The sequence below is a fragment of the Talpa occidentalis genome, unplaced genomic scaffold (assembly GCF_014898055.3).
Source record: "Talpa occidentalis isolate TD23 unplaced genomic scaffold, MPIMG_talOcc4v2.1 talOcc4.9, whole genome shotgun sequence".
In the NCBI taxonomy this organism is placed as follows: domain Eukaryota; kingdom Metazoa; phylum Chordata; class Mammalia; order Eulipotyphla; family Talpidae; genus Talpa; species Talpa occidentalis.
Window position 1 is genome coordinate 55,089,301 of NW_023605305.1, and position 20,320 is coordinate 55,109,620.

The following is a 20,320-nucleotide window of genomic DNA, read 5'->3' on the forward strand; positions in this document are numbered from 1 at the left end:
ACTCTTGCAACCCACGAGTGGGGGGGCATCAGGTGGTAATGAACGACCGTCTGATGTGGCTGGAGAACAGCGTTCCTCAAGGGGCGCAGAGTGGGGAGACTCAGCTGGGACTGTGCCCCACAGCCAAGGCTGGGACCAGGCAGAAGGAAGCCAACCGAGATTTTCCGCCGCATCTCTGCTTTGACCTCAGCATCTACTGGGTCCCTTAAAAAAAAAAAAAAAAAATCCTCTGCGCTTTCCTAAAGAGAGTTCCAGCAGTCGTCGGGGGTGGGTACCATTTCCGAAAGTCCACGCCTAAGTTACAGGTCTGCGAAGCTGTCTGCTGGGGCTTGAAATCTCGCACTTCGGGAACCAGAAAAGGAAACGTGTGAGAGGCGGGGTGGGGGGGACCCACTCCACAGCAGCCTCAGCCCCCCGCGACCCCAGCCCCCCGGCGGGACGGGCAGGCAGCCAGGCGGGGGAGCGGGCGGCCAGCGCCCGGCGGAGCCCGGAGCCCCGCTCGGGCGGGCTGGGGGCAGAGGAAGAGACGGAGGGAGGGAGGGAGGAAACGCGAGAGGGAGGGAGAAAAGAAAGGGAGGGAGTCGGCGTCATGTGATCCGCTTCCCTGCTCCTTTAAGCGTCCACAGGCGGCGGAGCGGCCACAATCACAGCTCCGGGCATTGGGGGCGCCCGAGCCGGCGCAGCCGGGGGAATCCGCGCGGCGGTCTTCCGTGCTCGTCCCGTCCCCCCTGAGCTCCCGCACCCCTCAAGTTTCGCAGCGCCCAGCAAGGAGGAGCGGGAGCAGGGCGCGCGAGAGGAGGGGGGAGCAAAAAAAAGCACACCCTAAAACATTTATTTCAAGGAGAAAAGGAAAAGGGGGGCGCAAAAATGGCTGGGGCAATTATAGAAAACATGAGCACCAAGAAGCTGTGCATTGTTGGTGGGATCCTTCTCGTGTTCCAAATCATCGCCTTTCTGGTGGGAGGCTTGATTGGTAAGTGCGAGAGCCGCAAACTTTTCCCCTTTTCGCTCTTTTCGGGCCCCTTCCCTCTTTGCCTCTCGGGCTACTTGTTACAGTATCACTGCCTTGCTTCTATGATCTAATTAGTCTGGCTATTGTGCTTAAGAAAGCAGAGCTCCATGGGGCTCCGTGGGGCACAATCCAGTCTAGTGGCTAAGAGAAAAGGAGGGGAAAAAGTTTTGGCCTAGTTTCAGTATCCACTTGAAAGGAAGGCGGGGGCCGGCGGGGGTGGGAATCCTAAGCATGGCGACGGGTCGCGCGAGGAAGCGCTGGCTCACAAAGTTGATTGCTGCTCGCCCACCCCCCCACCTTAGTTTTTTTTTTTTTTTCCCGCGTTCCCCCCTTTTCCTCTCGGTCGCCTTCCAATCAGCTCCCGAAGGGCAACGTAATCGACTTTATTAGGAACAACAGAAGAGTCGGGGAACTGCGCCCGGCGCAAACCCCAAGCCCTGATGCGGGGCTGCGAGCCTTGCGCGGGTGGAGGCTTCTGGGCGTCCCGGCGAGGGGCTGAGAGTTGGCGTTTTGCGTCCCGATCTTCGCGCCCTGCGCTGCCCGGCCTAACCCTCACCGCACCCCTCGCCGCGGCGGCGCTCCGGGAGCCGCGGGCCGGGCGGCGGGATGGGGCGGAGCGCGGTGGGCGAAAGTCCTTGGCTGGCGCTGCGGGAAGTTGGAGAGGTCGGAGGGGAAAAGCGTATCCGAAAGGTGTTGCTCTTGGCCTCCTGCCCTCGCGCGAATCTCCCCTCCCCCACTACTTAGAGCCCCAAGAGCCGGTGACGCTGGAGCCCCTGGTCCTCCCCTGGCGCCTCGGAGAGGCTCCCCCGCCCCCAGTCCCCGCAGGTGACAGCTCCCCGGCGTCTCTCCCACCCACCCTCGGCCTGGGGTCTGGCCCTGCAAGACCACCCCGGGCGCGCGCTGCCCAGACCCTCCCCAGCCTGCTTCCGGGTTGCAGGATGGGCTCATGGACCAGCCACTCGGAAAAATGCCTTTCCCCTGTCTGTGTCTCCATCTCCTTCCATCCGCCCGCCTCTGCGCACACTCGCGTCCCCTTCCCCTTCGAGATCGAGGACATCCCGGCACAAACTTCAGCGCCAACTTTGCAACAGGCGCGGATGGAGGTTTGGCTTCTTTACTGTTTGCATTTGCAAAACTATGCCAGAGTGGAGAGTTCACAGGGGACTTTCTCCCGGTGCCCCTTTGCTAAGGGTCCACTAGGCGCTGGCGTCGTGGATGTGGAGAGCTGCACAGGCTTGGGCACCTCAAGTCCTGTGCGTGGCGTTATGCTGCCCAGATTTGAGTTTGAGGAGAACAAATTGAAGGGAATCTGGTTCTGTAAATGACTCTAACATCCAGGCTAATTGCTTTAAACAAAGGAGAATGCGTGATGCTTCACCAAGAGAAATTTCTGGTGCTTTTCTCTGTAGATGTGTCCAGAAAGCAGAAGAGGGTTCCGAGTTTTCCAAGATCCTGTCCTCCAGCCCATATTTGAGACAAGCAGTTTAATACTTTCATTCCTAGAACCATCACTCCCCACCCCCACCCCCACACACACACCACACATGGGTTTGCTGTTAAGCGCTCCGCTTTGACTACTGCAATCTCCATGTTTCCCTGCATTGGATTTTTCAAGCCTCTTAATACATTCTCTGCTGGGAGCTGAAGGCAGCTTTCTCTGTGCCCTCACAGTGATTATGCAGCGGTTACAATTACACCTCTTGTCTCCCTTGATGAGCAGTTGCAGTTAGATGCCATTGGATCTTGTGTGATTTCAGTGGCAGACCATAATTAAAATTTCTTGCACCTTGTGCTTTCAGAATTAAATTGGCCTATTATCCCTGTCTGACCTTCATCCTCTTTGAGGTTTTTGCACAAGCAGCGAACCATTACACATAGTTTCCGGGTGCTTGTTGGTGTGCTTCTTTCTTTCTTTCTTTCTTTCTTTCTTTCTTTCTTTCTTTCTTTCTTTCTTTCTTTCTTTCTTTCTTTCTTTCTTTCTTTCTTTCTTTCTTCTTTCTTTCTTTCTTTCTTTCTTTCTTTCTTTCTTTCTTTCTTTCTTTCTTTCTTTCTTTCTTTCTTTCTTTCTTTTTTTTCCTTTCTTTTCTCTAAAGCTGATCTCCTAGCCTCTGAGAGTCCATTATCCACTGCTGTGAATTTCTTAGGGTAGGTTTCCTAGGGTACTTCTAGAACTAGTTTCATTTCTGGAATCTTAGTACTGTGGGGAACATCCAAGGGCACTCCCGAGTGGCTGCTTAAAGTTGCTATAGAATCAGAAAGTTATGTTCAAAGAGTGGTTTGTCTGGAGTCAATGATGGCAAGGCTTGATTTTTGTTTTTTGTTTTTTGTTTTTTTCCCCTGGAGAACTTCGTTAGTGATCACACTTGACATCAGTTTTGAAAAGTTAGTGATAGATCCTGACTGTAATTAGATTCCACTGATTAAACTACTTTAGTTTTAACTTTCTTTGAAAAAGAAAATGCCTATGTATAATTCTTTGTGGGGGAAATTGTTGTGTCACTTTTTACTGCTTAGCTCCCTCCTTCCTTGTTTGGAAAGGTTATATCCCCAGTTCGGGCCAGAAGACTGAAAATATCAAATTCAGAAATCCAGTCCATATTCAGCACTTTGAACAGTGACTTAGCCTTCCTCTTGAACATTTGGAGAATAATTTTTGTGGTGGTGTTGGTTTTATTTTGCAGTTAAACAAAATTTAGGAACTTGGGTATTGTGCAAGACCCAAACATGGGAAATAAATATCAACAAAAGTTAAGTGATTTTTTTCCCACCAAACTCCCCTGAATTGGAAAGCAGATGAAACTGAGCAAGCTGTAGAACTTCAACAAAGTTGGCAAGTGGTATCAGTAGTAGAAGGAGCGGTTTGTAGGCAAATTTCACAAATTTCCATTCTCCCCTGTGAGAACTCTTCCACTGCTTAAGTCCTCTGCTACTTAAGAAGTCAGGTGTTTTGAATGTGATACATCTTTGTAATACATCTGCAAAGGCCAAGGGAGGAAGTGAAATCTTTGCTCTGAACTGGCCATGATATATGTTCCTTTTTGATCACTGTTGTCCCCATGAAAGGAAACATGGCAACCTGGGAAGGGGTGGGTCTGAATGGCAAAGATCCTGATTATAAGGGTATAAGTACTACACACATACACAACAAAACAAAAACAAACAACCCTCTCCCAAACAATAGTGACTAACCTTGTGCCCCAAAGTGACCAGACAAATCTGTTAATCAACCAGCTTCAGCCTCCTCATTGGTAGATAAAGGTCCCTTTTAATTAGGAAATTGTATGAATTTTTTTAGTAGTTAGTTTTATATGATGTTTAGACTGGTGTTTGGTTGCAGTACTGACGAGGGAAATTTAAAATTAGACAAAAAGGCAAATAGGAGGAGTTGGGTTTTGATTTGACCAGCTTAAATACTTCCTTACCCCAGTGATCTTAAAACCAAGTTGAGTTTGTTTGTTTGTTTTACTTGTTTGTTTTTCTCTTGCCAATGTCTGTATATTGCGTAACCCCTAATGGGATTTGGAAAAAAAAATTCTGGAAAATAATAACTTATATGGTAAAATTTGAGGTATTTAAAAATTCACTGAATTATAACACACTTTTGTAAAAACTTTCAGCTGTTATAAAACCATGCATTTGATTGTTTTCTAAAGTATTGAAAAGGTTTCTTGTGTGGCTAGCTTCCTTTAATATTTACAATTAATTTAAAAATTGAAGAACCTGTAAAGGAAAAGAATTTCTTTTTAAAGATGTAGCTTAATGTTATCCTTAAAAATAAACCTGCAGAAAATCTACAAAATGATTTTGCTATGGTTTCATATTTAGTGCAATCAGTGAATTTAGTTCATGGAGAGGCAGCTGCAGGAATGATCAAAGGGAAGGGAGAAGTAGACTATGTGTCCCCAAACAAGATTTGAGGCTGACTAAAAATCATGGGCTTGAATCCCTGGCCCATTATGTGCAATTTGCTCAGCTTCAAATTAGTCTTGTCTGGAGGATATAATGGTTGAAAAAGCAGGTCACTGTTCCCACCTGATCTAAAATTGTTAAAAGTATAAAGATTGTGACTGGATGAATAGAAAATTAGTGCATTTTTAAAGCATACCTATACATGAGTATATTGCAAGCTTGAAATTCTAAATAAGTATCAACACATTACCAACTATTATTATTTTCAGGATTGCCTTTTCTTTCAAAAGCTCGCTGTGTGAGCAGTTTTTTTTTATTGTTTTTAATGCTGAGAAGATTATACGTATATGTATAAATATATAAAATACACATATACACATCATATGTATTTTCTCAATTTTTATATGGATTGATTTACTGAATTTCAATGATATAGCTCATACTGTTGTGCTGTTGTTTAAGTGGAGCCATTGATGGTCTTGATTATGATCCATTCGTATAAATGTTTGTTTCTGCTAATATAGTTTATTTTGAAGTTGCTGAATTTCAAGAAATTAAACACAATTGCAGTTATGCAGAATCTGTGAGTGTTTGCTCTCCAATATGTTAGGTTTTAAGCTTGTTGTGGTATTTATTGTATTTTAATATGTATGTATAGTGCAGTGCAGTAGTGTAATCCTGCAGTGTTTGGATGTCTGGTGAGAATTTTGAAAAGCAGGAGTGAATGGATTTTTGGTTGATATTAATTTATGTTTTTCTGTGTTTGATTCTGCTTTTTTAAATTTTGTAAAATTTCATATCTGACTAACCATATCATCTTTCCTCTCTTAACTGCTGAAGTATCTAATGTGGTTTGTAAGAGTACTGTGCAACCTCAAGCATTTTTCTTGTAAGGGATGGGAAATTTTTTATAATTGAAATTACAGAATTTGACTTAAAAAAACTAAACTGTCTACATGGTTACTGCAACAAAATCAGACTTGTGCTAATAATCTCTAATCATGCTTTCATCTAATCATTCAGTACATCTGTCTGGCCTTCTCTTGGAACTTTCCCCTTTCCTATTATAAGTGAGAAACATTTCCTTGAGAAAATAATATGATGTGTGGCTTTGTGGGTTTCAAATCACCTTCCTGGAACCCTGATCTAGACTCATAGTCTTTCCCAGTGAGTTGACATTTTGCAATAATTCAGCCTTAAATCAAAAAATATATTTCTAGGATGAGGAAGGATTCTAAATGTATCTGCCTCATAAAGGTATATCTGTGGAAATTTAGGATTTATTGAGATTGTATGAAGGTCCCTAGCTTAGAGCTCAGGGGTGCCACCTGCCTAATAGGTAAAATATTGATGAGAGCCTACTGTGTGCTCAGAACAGGACTGCAGTGCTGATCGGGGTTAGTTAAGAGGACACTTGAAGCTTTGAGTAAACTAGAGGTGTTCTAGGTAGAAAAGAGCCCCTCTTCATCCAAGTTTACTAGCAGAAACTCCTTATGATAAGGCTTTTTAACATCAAGATAATTCTCGCTCGTATACTGGGAATTCAAAAACATTTGCAATTAGAAGCCCCGTTAATTATATTCTCCAACAATTACATTAATATTTCATCTTGAAATATATTAAAAAATATAAATGTCATATATATAATGTGTTCAATGTGCACCACATGTCAGATCATATCTAATTTTATCCATGCAAAGCCTGGGGTAGCTAATGACTATTGTTGTACCCATTTTACACATATGTAAACTGAGATGCAGAAAGGTCAAGTAAAAGTGCTCAAGATTATCTAGTTAGTCAGGTTAAAGCTGAGACTGGATTCTGCTCAATCTGACTGAAGACCTAGAATTCTCAATCATTAGGTGAACTTAACTCTGCCTTCCTAAACCTTGACTTTGAAGACTGAATACGCATGGTTTGAATGCAGAAGGACATAATGAGAAACACTAAAAATGCAACTGATTTCTCACTATGAATCACTGGGTAATATATCAAAAGGAATAAATATCAAATATGTGAAATGGAGTTCATCTGTACATCACTGAGCAGTGATCACCAAGGCTAAGGGAGGACACCTCTGAGCAGTCTGCATATGCTGCCTAATTGATTTCTTACAAGTTCTTACCGTCTCCATCACTGTGTCCATCACTGTATAAATCGTCCAATTGACTGAGCAGCCAAATTCATTAACCACAAAGTTTAAAATCTGCTGCCTTAAGGAAGATGACTTGATTTTATTTTCTCTAGTAGTGGCTTTAACATTGATATAGTTCTATAAATCTGGACTTTTTCAAAAGAAGAGGAAAGAAGGGATCAACTGAGGATGGAGAGGATTTTAGAGGGTGTAGATTGGCAGTGGTAGTGGAACAATTGAAAGAAGAGCCTCTTACAAAAAAAAAATTGAAAATTCTGTTCACCAAAGGACATTTTTTTTTGTTTACATACACAACCTTGTATAATAATAGCATTGTAAACTAGAGATTTCCATGCTGATATGATGAATAGGTACATTTTGTTCCCTGGAAAAAATGCTGATAGATTTTCTCTGTTGAGAGGTTTAATAGAGACTCTAAGAGATGTTTGGAGAACTGACCATGTTTATTTTATTTAGATCTTGTATCTTTTCTGAGGTGTCATAATAGTGGTTTATAGACAAATGTGTCAGATATGGACAACCCCCAGAGAAAGAGCCTGGATCAGGATAGGGATGGGAGAGGAGAGGAAAAATTCAAGGCAATAATGTTCTCAAACTTATATTCCTTTTCATAATAGGGCTAACCTTAAAGGATCACTAAATAAAAAAGTGACTCCTGTAGTTTGGCATACAAAACACTGAGGTTCTTCACTACTCCCTCTCAGAGACCCCCACCCTGTCATGTTCACCTCTAAATCTTGGAGGGGGGGGAGAGAAATACTTAGACTGGTATTTGATCAGCCTAAGTCATAAGAGTGACTTGTTATGATTTGTTACTTTTGGGGGCTTTAGTAGGATACTGTGGAAAGCATTTTAAATCTCAGTTCATTTAATAATCATAAAAACTAGAGAAGCTGGTACATTCCTCTGTTTACAGATGATTCTGAAGCTCCTTTAAGGAACCTTTTGGTTGTTACAAAGATGTCAATAAGAGGTTGACTCAATATCGTCATTTTAAGTCTAAGGCTTCTCCTACATCCCTTCAATTTCTATGGGAGACAAAGGGTTGAGTGTGATGAAACTGATTCTACACAGATTCAATAGAAGACAGCTCAGTTGCCCCTTATTCTGCTTCTATACAAACCAGATTCTCCCATCACTGCATGGGTACTAATCATCGACCTTGTTACCCCCATACAAATAATCCCAATTCTGAATACATATTGAACTCTTGTATCATCCATTGTAAATGTTCCTCAGTACTTGTAGGTCGTGCTGAGGAGGGCTGAATCTAAGAAAATTACACTGCAGTTCCCCACAAAAAGAAATTATTATAGCAAAAAGTGAAGTTTCATCAAAAAACTTGTTGCAATAACTCACCTTCTTTGTGCTTCCTAGACTTAACATTCACAATCAGTCCTGAGTATAGCTATTGAATACAAAAGAGGGAAAAGTGGGTGTGGAAAGGGGATATGGAAGTAGAATACAGAGTCAGTAAAGAAAAACTAAGGCTCTTGTAAAAATATTATATCTCTTTGGGACATGGCTTGTGTTTGGATTTCTGAAAGCTATTTCTGATGCCATTAGCTCCGCAAACCGAGCTCATTTTTCTATTGCTATGCCTGTTTAAATCCTGGACCTTCAAGTACAATTTTCTTTTTTTCTTTTTTTTCCTTCCCACTCTGTCCTCTTAGTGTTCCTGGCAAAGGGGTGTTCTTTCTTTGCTGGATTTATTATAAGTCCTTCTTAAACTTCTAGTTTATTTTCTGGGTTAACTCAGAGGCTTTACCCATAAAGCACATTTCCAAGAAAGTTGAGGTAGTTGAAAGAAGAGACCTTGTTATTATATTTGGCAAGGCATTATTATTTTTCTTTAGAAAGAAGGTAATGTGGTCTGTAAACAATTGCCTTAGGTTTTTTTTCAAGCCCCCGATTAATAAAGCTGAGCTCATGAGAGCTGACTGGGGCCAGTTAACTGCAGCCTTAGTCCCAGCTGAGCCCCACCCAAAAGGCAGAGCTCCCAATATTAAGGCAGCATCATGTAGCGGAGAGAAACTTGGAGTCTTCAGAGGACTTGTTGGCTCAGTGATCTCAGCTAAGACCCAAAAACTCCTTGACTCCCTCCTCAAGTGTAAGGTGGGACAGAGTCTTAGCACATCAGGAATGATTATTATGAAGAGTACCATCTGTAGTTCCTAACACCCACTGGGATGTCTCATTGAACCAGGCACACCAGAGATATGACCCTCCCAGAGGACATTTTGCAGAAACCACTTGCTTGACCCCTTATCCATTTCTCTTGCATCTCTTTTCTCTGTTCCTCTCTATTCTTCTTAGTATTGGAGTAATTAAACCATTCATTGTTTATTTTCTACTCATTTTCTTTCTTGAGTCACCACTTCGTGAAACACCTCAAGATTTTAGATGTATCGAGGTAGAAGGAGTGGGGATTACCTAAAACATTATCAGTTTGGGTTCGAACCTGCAAAGAGAGGTCATCCTGCTTTCTAGCTGTAATTCATATGTTATAACTACTGTCTCATGAGTCTTCCCTAAATGAAGGTAGATATTATTGTGGAGAATTGTAAATAAGAATACAAATCTAAATCATCCTCCTAGAACATGCACATTTTAGTCTCAGGAGAATTCTTCATACTGTAACTCTAGAACTATCTATTAATTTTGCTTTATAAGCAGTTTTAACAACTTGGTTATGCTGTCCTCTAAATCTGCAACAGTTGGGATGGCCACAGAAACTCACCACTAGCAGAGATCTAAGAGTGTGATAGGGAACACGAGGACAAAGGCCGAAAAAGGGAAGGATGCCTAGGATTCTGGGACCTCTGGTCCATAGGCAAGTCCTCGTATACCCTTGAGGATTCCCCCTCAAGAATTCATTACATTATAAGCTGATATGACATATGAATCTATTCTAAAGATGTGTGATCTCATTTCTTGTAATGAGTGCAGCTTTTTCGGTCCACTGTAACATCTACTTTGGTGGTATTTGGTCTGAATATAAACTGTTGATCTTTTTTTTTTTTTTTAAGGATTTATTTATGTATACAAGAACTGGGGTACAGGCCAGAGTTGTGGGGGCAGGGAGTGAGAGGATTCACCAGAGACAGAGTGGGGAACAGAACAGGCAAATTGAAATACACTGCTAAGGAGAGCAGCGGGCAAGTCAGGAGAGGTCTGCTGCGCCGTGTGGGTTGCTCCCTAGCTGGGGATCGAACTCGTGGTGCAGTGGCTGCGGATAGCTTCATAGGTTGCATCTTAACCCTTTGTGCCACCAGGGAGGCCCAAACTGTAGATCTTGTTGCTATTAAATTGTGACGATGAAAGGGCTTAGAAACCATCTTGTCTTGGGCCTCCCCGGTGGCACAGCGGGTTGAGCCCAGTGCTGTGAAGGTGTCTGCAGCCTCTGCAGTGTGGGTTCGATTCCTGGCCAGCCAGGGAGATTCCCACATGGTGCGGCAGACCTCTCCTGTCTCGCCCACTGCTCCCCTCAGCAGTGTATTTCGGTCCTCCTGCCTGTTCTGCTCCCTGCTCTCTCTGGTAAATTCTCACCCTCCCGCACCTCTGACCTGTACCCTGGTTCCTGTATAAATAAATAAAAATTTTTTTTTTAAAGAAACCATCTTGTGTTAGCTTCTTTGAGAAGGAGTCCCAGGAAAGCAAAGGGACCCAGCTTCCACAAGTAGAGGCAGAACATGACTTAAGAGTCAGGTTTCAAAGCCTGTCATCACTCCAAAGAATTACCTTTGGAGTATCCTGAGTTTTAGCATAAAGATCCTCTTATTTCTGCCAGAGGTGATAGAGTTTATGTGCAGAAAATTCCCAATTTGTGGTTCTTGCAGCGCTATTGACTTTTCTGTTACTTGAAAATAAAATAGCAATAATTTTAATGTCTTTTCCTTCTTGCCTTTGTATTATGCAATAGTCTTCGCTAATCTCTCAGAGCAATAGAATCATATACGGTTTTATACAGTTCTATGGATTTTGAAGAACACCACAGAATTAAAAAAGAACAAAACAAACTAAATTCTTTCCTTGCTTGTTGAGGGTGTGGTACATTCCCTTCCTTCTCCTTGGGAAAATGTTGTAAATTTAAAACTTAAAAAAAAAAAAAAAAAGTCCCATGACAGTGGTCCTTACTAATTCAACCAAAGTACAGTCCTCATGTTTAGTTTTAAAACTTCATCAGTCTGAGGCTTCTTTGACTAAAATGCCATTGCTAACATTTGTGTTTTCATGGGAGATGTGGCAAGCCAAATCCTGAAGTTGTGAGTTTAGGGGAAATGACATAATCTATATAATTTTTTGGAACTGATTTACATACAGAAAAAGATGAAATTGTTCGTCCTTTATTTCTGCCACCTCTTCACTGAAGGTAAAGGCAAGCAGAAAATTCAATTTGCCAGATAGGATTTAAAATGTTCGAGACTCCATGCTGTGGTGACTGGCAAACATATTTTTGTCAAAGCAGAAGTACAAATATTACACCATAAATTCTTTCTCCTCTGACTTTTCTTTTGTTAAAACTAAGCAGAGTCACACAGCGCTGTTTTTTTGCATCCTTTGATTTAACCGTAATGAATACTGACTTTTAAGTCTCTATTTAACATGCTTGCCTTCAGGTGATCACAACCAAAAGTTAGGTTCCATACTTTATTAATTCCAGCCCTCTCTCAAGGCAGATTAGGTCTTTATGAGGCCCTGTTCCTTTTACTCTGGTTTCTTATATGTATTATCTGCTCTCATTTAGGTTGTAACTTGCCTGAGAACGGAATGCCTCAAATATGGAAAATACACGTCTCCACATTCCTTTCTTTCCTCTGTTCTGTTGAGCTGGTTCTGGCTTGTGTGAAACAGACTCCTGCTTTCGCCCCTGCATGCCTGGGCTAAGAGAAGATGAAGATAAGACTTTTACTTAGGCTTTGAAAAGATTGCACGGGGCCTACCTGTCACTTAGAGACCTCACCTCTACTAAGAAAAGATCAGCCTTTTCAGGATTGGAAGGGTGGGTGGAAGGGGCAGGCTTGACTGTCACAGGCAGCTCTGCGACCTTAGCCACCTTTCCTTCACCCTTCTTCCTTCTTTTACAGAATTTGCAGGTCTCTGAGCCAGCTGGAGTTAATAGCATCAGCAACATTCTTTGAACATGCCCAAACAGAGCAGAGTTTTGCTCTACGAGAATGTGGTATTTTTGGCTAATTGTTGATGAAAGAGGAAGAAACGGATCATTTGTAGATGCCGAAGATTTTTAAACTAAAGGTCACCTTTTAATGAGCATATTTGTTTGGTTTTTAACATTTATTAGAAGAATTCTCCTCTTCCCCTCTTCCCCTCTTCTACCCAGTTGTTAAAAAAGATAAAGAACGAAAAAAATAGCATGGGAGAAGGATGAGCAATGTGTTTGGAATGCGAACAAAATCAGCATTAGTATTTGCGATGATATTTCTGGGTCAGGACTTGGGTTGGTACTGATACCAGCCAGCTCTTTGAGAGAAGCCATCAGCTCTCCCTGCAATTGCACTTTAGAGTCTCTCCTGATGCGGTAATTTTGAAAGCTGCCTTTGATGTCTTGGATTTCTTATAGAATTCCTAGGAAATAGTTACTCATTGAATCAATGTGGTATTGGTAAGATTCTCCAAGGGTTCTTTCTGTTCAATGACAAACATACTGACCCTTCTGTTCAAAGTGATCAATTTCTAACTGATGGCATGTACTTTTGTGGTTGATCAATGGGTATGATCTGGTTTTTTATCAAACTTGCATTGTGAGCTGGACAGACCATTTATATATTGTGAATCTCAGTTTCCTCATCTAAAAATTTCTTTCACAGGGAGGTTGTAAGGATTAAGTGAGAAACGTAAGTTATCTGGACATACATGTTAGATTAATAAACACATGTAAACTATTATTTCCTTGATTTAGAGATTGTCAGTAACTCTGTGTGTGTGTGTGTGTGTGTGTGTGTGTGTGTGTGTCTCTAAGTCATCCTATATCTGGTAAGACTCATGGTAGGTTATTTCTGCCTCTCAGTGTATTACATAAAATGAGAAATCCAGAAACTATGCTTGATATCCTTCCTATTAGGTACATAGCCCATGCCAGCTAACTAGGAGCATGTCATTCACACATTTGGAGAATTACAGATATTAACTTTTTGATCCTACTTAGTAATAGTTTTCACCAATGTTTAATTTGAAACTTAAAAATTTTGCATTTTACAATTCTGGGTCAATATTCATGGTTCTTTGTAACATAGATACATCCAAGTAGCAAAACTTTTAAATGAATAATCATCACTCAGTACATGAGACATTATAGCCATGCTTGCTACAAAATAAAAACTAGTTCTTCTATTTTATATTATAAAATTGAAGTCATTGGGATTTTTTTTTTTTTTTTTGCTTCTCGATAAAACATTAATGAAAAAGATCTGCAAGTCAAACTTTGAGGAAAAAAATTTTTTTTAAAGATTTATTTATTTATACAAGCACTGGGTACAGTCAGAAGTGCGGGAGGGTGAGAGAATTCACCACAGCCAGAGTGGGGAGCAGAACAGGCAGACTGACAGAGTACACTGCTGAGGGGAGCAGTGGGCACGTCAGGAGAGATCTGCGTGCCATGTGGGTGACCGGTGGCTGGGGATCGAACCAGCGCTGCAGAGGCTGCAGGCAGCTTCGCAGCCCAGCCCTCAACCGCTGCGCCACAGGGGAGCCCGTTTGAGGAAAAATTGATGATTTTTTTTTTTCTTACAAAATATTAGCTACTTCTGAAACATTAAAATCATAGTGCTAGGACCTCCCCTGGTGGTGCAGCAGTTGAGCGCTGGGCTGTGAAGCTGCCCGCAGCCTCTTCAGTGCTGGTTCGAACCCCAGCCCCGGGAGAGGGTCCCACATGGCACGACAGACCTCTCCTTCAGCGCCTGCTGCTCCCCTCAGCAGTGTATTTCGTCAGTCTGCCTGTTCTGTTCCCCGCTCTGGATCTGGTGAATTCTCTCACCCTCCTGCGCTTCTGACTGTACCCAGTACTTGTATAAATAAATAAAGAAATCTTTTAAAAAATATATAGTGCTAAATTATGAAGAAATGTAAACAAAAAGATAAAAGGTCTTTGTGAGACCTAAAGCTACATATGAGCATGGACAGTCAAATTTGCTCACCTTTGTCTTGGGTGATAGTGGAGTGTAGGTGCCCAGTAATAATAGAAGAATGAAATAGATAAATACCTTGCATTTTGGATCTCTTGCAGAGGTAGCTAAAATGCTTCAAATTTTAAGGTTTTCCCTAAGATCTGTATTTGTATTTTGGGCTATTCTTTTATAATTAAATGAGGGGGAGTTTTCTTATTATTCAATGAACTTAACCACTGTAGGGTAAAGAAAATATCAGGCTTTTCTGCCCTTCCGCCATCAGGATAGATGATGGATCCTTGTCCTGAATGCATGCCTGATGGTGGGCACCTGGAATAGGGTGTGGGCATAGGTAGATGGGATTCAGCTGAGCTAAGACTGTGCTTTTAAGGGCGGCGTCACGGGGGGACGCCAGCAGCACCAGCACCAGCAGCAGCCGCAGCCGAAGCCGAGAAGCAGCAGAACGAACGCTAGAGAGCCCAGATAGAGTGAGGACTTGCTGGGGGCTGGGAGGCCTGCCAGCCTCCCAGCCCCCCAGCCAGCACCCCTGCCTGCCATATGCCTGGTGAACCCCAAATAAAAAACCTGCAAAACTACTGAGGACTCTGACTCCTCCTTTACCCAGTCTGCATGGGATCAGAAAACCTGCACTGTATCCAGTCCTGCCCCTTACAATTGGCGTAAGTCGGCAAGATCCATGTAGACGGGTATTGGAGCCCTCCGAAGACCTGGAGGGACTAAGGAGAACAGACTGTTTGCCTGTGATGACGCTGGAGGCACCATGGCGGCACAGAAGGTGGATACGGTCCGGAGCTGTGGGACGAGACCTCGCAGGGAGGAGACGCCCGAGAGGACCAGGCAATGACACCGGAAAGGACCAGCCAATGACACCGGAAAGGACCAGCCAATGACCCCTGAGGCAGCAGGCCGCTGCTGACGCAGGGAGAGGCCAATGGACATGGACTGATAAACTTGGACTGACAATGCCGCCAGAAGGCGGAGGACCTTAGCAGGTTATGTTTATTTTTTGAGAATCTGGGGGTGGCCAGTGGGCCTAGATGGCCAAAAGCAGCCTGTGTATGCCCAGTGGCCAGGTGGAGGAGAAAAGCCAACTAAGGTGGCAAAAGCTGGTACTGATGCTAAGTTGAGAAGCCCTAAAGCGGCTGTTAAGCAGCCTGGGTATGCTGAAGCCCTGTGAGTCTCGTAAAATCACCTATGGGTGATGCCCTGCTCATTCTTGAGTGAGGGTGAGGAGCTGAGGAGGCCGTCCTTGGGGGACGGGTGGGGAATGTGGCTTGGGGTAGAGCCAAGCCAAATGCAAAGTTTGGATCCCCAACCCATGTGCTTGTGCAGTGGGTTGGCTTGAGAGCAGGGGTCTGTGAGTCGCATGGGTGGCCATGAAGGCCGAGTGTTGGAGCGACTGCAGACAGAAACCCTGAGGGTTGGCGATTACCCCCAACAGAATAAAATTGCCAATCCCAGAGCTAGTGCATCCTGGGGGTGGATGCTGTGTGTGCCTTGTAGCCGAGACTACAGCCAGAGAAGGCCAGGAAGCCTGACGGCTCCTGGTGTGATATAGCAGATGCCGTGTGTGATTTCCCCTCCCTCGTATGAGCAGTGCCTTCGGCAGCAGATTTGGTGGCTCATCTGCTGGTACCAATAATTGTCTTTTGCACTTGGTTGGTGCCCTGCCTGGACTTATTTGTGTTCTGTTGTATTTTGTTATGTTGTATTTTGTTATTTGATGTATTTGCTTTTGTGGGCCATGGCTGCATTGTTTGTTTGCTTAGAAAATTGTGTATATATGTATAGACTGTATGGCAGAAAACCCTGAGGGGGTGGACTGTAGGGTAAAGAAAATATCAGGCTTTTCTGCCCTTCCGCCATCAGGATAGATGATGGATCCTTGTCCTGAATGCATGCCTGATGGTGGGCACCTGGAATAGGGTGTGGGCATAGGTAGATGGGATTCAGCTGAGCTAAGACTGTGCTTTTAAGGGCGGCGTCACGGGGGGACGCCAGCAGCACCAGCACCAGCAGCAGCCGCAGCCGAAGCCGAGAAGCAGCAGAACGAACGCTAGAGAGCCCAGATAGAGTGAGGACTTGCTGGGGGCTGGGAGGCCTGCCAGCCTCCCAGCCCCCCAGCCAGCACCCCTGCCTGCCATATGCCTGGTGAACCCCAAATAAAAAACCTGCAAAACTACTGAGGACTCTGACTCCTCCTTTACCCAGTCTGCATGGGATCAGAAAACCTGCACTGTATCCAGTCCTGCCCTTACAACCACGTTATGCATAGATTGATATTATTTTATATTATAAAATATATAATAGCTATATATTTTTTAAATAATTTTTGGAGTTTTAGAGTGGGACTTTCTATTATATTATGGAAACTAAATCTCAGAGAAGTCACTGTGAGAGAATAAGATTTGAGCCAAGTCTCTCACCACTAGTAGAGTGTTTTGTTATCTGTGCCCACTGTTTATGCTGATTCTTTCTATGCCTGATTTACATATTTGGTGTTCAGTTGTCCAAACTTGTTGATAGTTTGTTGGGAGGAAGGAAAGGCACAGTAGTACATATATTGACAGATTTTGAATATTCAGAAAAGAATGTTGAATGATAGTGGACATTTTGTGATTTATTATGTTTAAGAAGTATTTTTTTTTTTTTTTTGCTTCATGAGGGCTGTTTTTTAGGGGCTTATTTAAGAAGACCACATAGTTTGTTTAATTTGCTATAAACTTTAAAAAATAGAAAATGTGTCTTCCATAATTACCCTTCGAAGAATTTTGTGTATATTATTTGCAGTTCTTCTTAGAGATCAATAATGTATTTATGATGTCAGATTTTATAATTGCCCTTGACAAGAAAACATAATACATTCAAATAACCACCTCTGCATTCCATTGTGTTCAGCTTGTGGGTCTGGTGGGTGGGAATGAATTCATGCACACATTCTTCCAGGTTCCTGAACAGTACTGAAACATGCTGTGCTGAATGTGTGCCTGCAGGCAAAGAGGAACCTGGGCCTGTTGACTCTTGAGTGGAGCCAGGTGGAGATGCGGGAACCGAGATTTCAGAAGCAGATGTAGGCTGAAAGGGAAGGAAGCAAAAGCCATGGAGAAAGCCACACGAAAGCTGCTTTTGGAGTTCTCTAAGCCAGACTTTGCAACTAGGGGTGGGGGTAGTGAGAAAGGGGCACAGAGCTGGCACAAAAGACCCCTCAGCTGGGTCAACATGTCATTATGCTCATTATTGTGCATTCCCTTCCTCTAAAATAATAGCACTGTATATTTGTGTGTGTGTGTGTGTGTGTGTGTTTTGCTATGGACCCACCCGTTGCTCTAAATACTAAGTAAACCCCTGCTGAAAATGGGAGCTCACTATTCTAAATATAAGCAAGAACTTTGGGATTAGGACTGGATACAAATCCTGACTCCACTCCTTGCTGGCTATGTGGCCTGAAACAAATTACTCAACGTTATAGTCTAAGTTTCTTTATCCTTCAGATGGGCAAAGTGGAAGTAGTGATAATGCTCATGACCTTGTTGTGAAGATTAAATGAAATAATATGTGAAAAAATTAAATGAGATGACCGCATAAACACTTAGAATATTGTAGAGACTCCATTTAATTATTAGTCTTATTCTTTTAACCTGGGAATGAACTACTAGCGTTAAATCACCTGTCTTTTGGGTGGTTGACATAAAAGGTTTTTTTACCTGCTCCAAACCTAGCTACCCTGTTTCAGAGAGATGTAGATGGTAATTGTAGAGTCAGTTTAGATAACTTGTATGAATTTAAAATGTAGTGACTAGAAACATGCATTTGTATTCCCTCCCAATTTTAAAGGTATTTTTGAACAAGAATATAGTGATGCTAAATGAGTTAAACAAATGGGAAAATAGAAAAAATCTTTCTTGAAATCCACCATTTTAAAATAACTGTTCTGTGTTCACTTTTAATTCTTTCATCTTCTGTGACTGTGACTGGGTATTTTCAATTTTATATAAAAAATGTAAAAGCCTAGTTAGCAGAGGCTCAGAAGTTCATTGTTTACGCCTCTACCAATTGGACATTTACTTTGGAAATTCAGCAGTCAGTTCCTCCTCTCCTCCTTCTAAACTCTTCTTTAATACTTAACTCAAGATTGCTTGTTGAATCATTGAACCATGGGAAATTCATTTTCAAAATCTGCTTAATTACTGTGAGACTTTTAATTTGTTCTGGATGATGGTGCTAATGTCTGGGAACTGGGACTGAAGCCCTCCAAAGTTGTTATTTCAATCAGCTGCTGTGCCCTTGCCATGCCTAATGAAGGGGGGCATCCAGATCCCACTCACAAAGAGGCCGGTCCCTCCTGACCACCTCGTCAAAGATGAATAAGAGGGGCCCCACAGTTAGGTCGAACACTTGGGGCAAATTACCAGGGTGTCAGTCCACATTATCCAAAGTCCTGGGTTGTGATTCCTCAAATAATTATTCAGTAGGTTTTTTGTAGGACCCTGGAATTTTAAGGCATTGGTTTTGTGTGCAGGTGTTCACACCTCTAATCTGCAAAATTCTTTAATCACTGAGGTTCTGTTGTGACTGTCTATAATCTGTAAAATCATAAACATCACCCCAGACTATTGATATTCCCGTTAACCACAGAAGTTTTCCATGGTGAGACTGGTGAAAGCTTGCTCTGTCTTCATGATAAATTAGCTTGTTTATTCCTCTCCTGCTTATTTCTATCCTGCTGTTGGTTAGTGTAATGAAGCAGAAGTCCATTGTGTATGTTCATTGGGTAGCGATCCTCTGGCACCAAAGGGGGTAATTGAGTAGAAAGGCAGAATGCTGTTGGTGCATGGGAGAAGTTAACACCACATGAGGTCACCAGGCTTCAAGCTTTAATCAATGAGGACACAATGCAATTGAGATTTTGAAAAGGGTTTGTTTATAGTGTGAGAGTAAGGGTCAGTAGTTAATTTGAAATGCTGTAGGTGTGTTTTCCTTGAACCAAGAAGGTACAGAGCATGTGTCATAGAGGATTGTAAATATCCTCAAGGGAGGGATGTAATTGGGGTGGGGGTTTAAAAAGAAGGGCATTTAAGAACTTCAATGTACTTATTGATCCATCCATGTTTTATTTAAACTTTTACCATTGTTCAAAATGGGAACAAGACTGTAGAAGAAACACTATTATAAGTCTGTAGTGTAGAGGCACAGCCCTACCAAGGAACATTTTTTTAAGCATTGATTTCCTTTGGGAAGGTATTTGTATTATAAAATGTTGCTGATATTAGTACTATGTACTCTAATTCTAAAAGAATTTTCATTCTTAGAAGTTTACATTCTCTAGGATTTTTTATTGCAGCTTGAAAGAAATAAAATGAAATCATTAACCTCTCTTCTTGTTTATCTGCTTCCCTTCCTTCCCCACCCCCATTTCATGCTCCCATTTATGGCTATCTTCTTTTTGGATTATTTTTGACATTTCTTCCCATTATTTAATTACCTAAGTTTCAACAGCTAGAGACACCACACTTTCATAGATCGCTCCTTCTCCAATCTGAAAGAAGAGAAGGCCCTGTTCTTGTATGACAAGCAAACTTTTGGTTTTCAGAAATAACTACTGGAAAAGAATATGAAGGTTATGATGGAACTAAAGGCTTGACGCAGATTCTGATGCTTTGCTAATAAGTGTGTGTTAAATCTAGGTGATGAATTCATACTCCTGAGTTCTGACATTTGTATAGTGCTTTTATTCTTCAAAGCACTTTCATAGAAATCACCTCATGTGATCTTACCAACAACAGTCTAAGACAGGCTGATCCACCAGGGATATTCACATTTTAAAGTTACAGAAATTGAGATGGAAAATAACTGTGTCTGTCTTGGGTTTTGTTTGAGAACATTTGATTTGGTGAGATTTGGTTCTGGGGATTTGAAGATTCTTTGCCACGTCATGACTGGATGAAGAACAGAAAAAAAATCATATTTTCAAAGTGGGGAAATCATTTATTATGGAAGTCACTATATTAACCAAACATTACTTTTTAGACTGTCTTCTAGGACACTTAAATGCCATGTGTGGGCCATTTCCTTCAACTTCCTCATAAATGGCTGTTAAGC

At 42.3% G+C, this 20,320-nt stretch overlaps 1 protein-coding gene across 1 annotated transcript in view; it reads left to right on the forward strand.

Moving 5' to 3' along the window:
* Nucleotides 1–582: 582 nt before the first annotated feature.
* WLS (Wnt ligand secretion mediator) overlaps nucleotides 583–20,320 on the forward strand; it is a 103,207-nt gene continuing 83,469 nt past the window's right edge. Inside the window, exon 1 of the mRNA XM_037499507.1 lies at nucleotides 583–973. Within this exon, the coding sequence (XP_037355404.1) occupies nucleotides 868–973 (106 nt within the window). The 5' untranslated portion in view covers nucleotides 583–867. The remainder of the gene's footprint in view (nucleotides 974–20,320) is intronic.